General features: G+C 33.9%; 1 protein-coding gene across 1 annotated transcript; it reads right to left on the bottom strand.

The window, feature by feature from the left end:
- Nucleotides 1-286: 286 nt before the first annotated feature.
- PSAN (photosystem I reaction center subunit PSI-N, chloroplast, putative / PSI-N, putative (PSAN)) lies at nt 287-1213 on the bottom strand. The gene is made up of 3 exons (XM_079054865.1): nt 838-1213; nt 625-750; nt 287-470 (listed from the first exon to the last, which is right to left on the bottom strand). Exons 1-3 carry the CDS (start codon nt 1129-1131, stop codon nt 381-383), a joined length of 510 nt encoding a protein of 169 aa, XP_078910991.1. The 5' UTR covers nt 1132-1213; the 3' UTR covers nt 287-380.
- Nucleotides 1214-1960: the final 747 nt, after the last annotated feature.

The raw sequence follows: 1960 nt of genomic DNA on the forward strand, positions 1-1960 counted from the left end.
TTTGTGTGTCTACTAAAAAAGATTGACCTTTTTATAGTAGAGTATCAATTAATTGTTTATTAAATATATTATATAAGTTATAAAACCTTTGAATTGTTAATCATTATTAAGAGACTTTTGAGTGGTATTCATTAAAATAGAAGGTTTCAAATGCATGAGGTGTTTGCAAATTTTTATGGGGGTTTCAAATGAATGAGGTTCAAGGAAAAGTGCTAGCTTTATAAGTATGTATGATATGATGCCATCCAAATTCACATTATATACAATAGTCAAGAATACTGATTACTGAAAGGAAAAGAATGGGAGAAAGTGATATAGATATAGCAAAAGAGTGAAGTTCTTCACACATAAATACAAACAAGGATTACATAAAAGACTCATCACCATTTCCAGAACACATTGGAACCACACTTGAATTTGTCCTTCCCTTTGCACTCCAACTCTAGATCTTCCGATAAGAATGGCACTTTCTGCATTAGGTATCAAGCAATTAAAACCATATATACCCAAGATCTTTATGTTAGATCTTGTGATTCATGCAAATTAAACTCTTAACAATCTACATCTATAACACTGTTAATCTGTTATGTTATTGAATTCGTTCTTAATATTTAGAGTTCAAACCTTTGTCTTTGCAAGATCTTGGCAGCCTGTGAAGTTGTAGGGGAAGGTGCATGTTCCAAACTGAACTGTGTATGCTCTTGCAAAGTTTGCACCACTTGTTGCCAACCTCTTTTGGTCATTCAATTCCTTAATTAAGCCATTACAAATCAAAAACAATTAATTAAATATAACCATGTATTGATTTAAAAACGGTTTTGGAGAAAGAAACCAAACCTTGTTAGCTTTAGACTTCTCAAGATAATCGTCAATGACGCCGGCATTGGCGGAGGAGGTGGCACTGGCGAAGAGTGCAGCTCCCAGACAAAGTAGAGCGGCTCTTCTTCCCTGCTGCGACTGATCGATGGAATCAGACGATGAACTCACAGTCTGCTTAGCCCTGATGACCGGCAACTTGTAACTGACGGCTGCAGGTGCGGCGGAGGAAGGCTTTGAGTTGAAGTCCGGGGAAGCAAGACCACCGGAGACTGCGTAGTTACAGGCCAATACACTGGAGTTCATTGTGGCCATATTAGATCAATGGTGTTTAGGAATGATTTTGATTCGTTGGTGGAATTTTATATACAAGAAAATTGTAAGAGATATAAGTTTGTGGGTGAGACTGATGGATATGAAAATGGTCTGTGGTGGGAGTGTGGATAAGGTGAGATTGCTTCATTCTTATTGGCACATCTTCCTCTCTTGTTGATATGGAATATTTCTCTGTTTTGTCTTTTAATTTTTTATATTCTTCGAATAAAGTATGCAAAAATAAAAAATGGTGATTAAAGTTTTGTGTTTTTTTGTTATATGGTTTAATTTAATATAAGCTTAATGGTTGTATATTTAAATATAGTAAGTATATTAATGACACAATGTATATTAATATTTAAGTAAAGTAACTAAAAAATACTTAAATTAGGATATACAGGGGAGAAATAATATTTTACATACCAACGTCAACGTGTGGTAGCAACTAAATTAACGCATGTAGGCATGACTTGATTATACGTGACAACTAATGCAAGCAACTGATAATCATTAACAGAGCTAATTAAAAAAAATCATACATTAAAATGATTATAAAAACGATTTATAAATTGGAGGCTTATATATCAAAATGACAACCATTTATAGGTTTAAACTCAAAATTATGTTGATCTTGTCATTTGACTAGAGCGAGTCAAATTCTAGTGTCATTTGACTTCAAACTTTTTGATCAATTTCAAATATAGATGCTTCCATAACTCTTCTATAGACTTAGGGATGATATCTAAGAAATAAATGGATATGTTTATGACTAGAAACGTTGATTAAGGGAGGAGGGGGTCGATGTAGTTTTTTGAGGTGGTACCGGCGG

Source organism: Lactuca virosa, chromosome 1 (assembly GCF_052849685.1).
Source record: "Lactuca virosa cultivar CGN04683 chromosome 1, Lactuca_virosa_CGN04683_v6, whole genome shotgun sequence".
Lineage (NCBI taxonomy): Eukaryota > Viridiplantae > Streptophyta > Magnoliopsida > Asterales > Asteraceae > Lactuca > Lactuca virosa.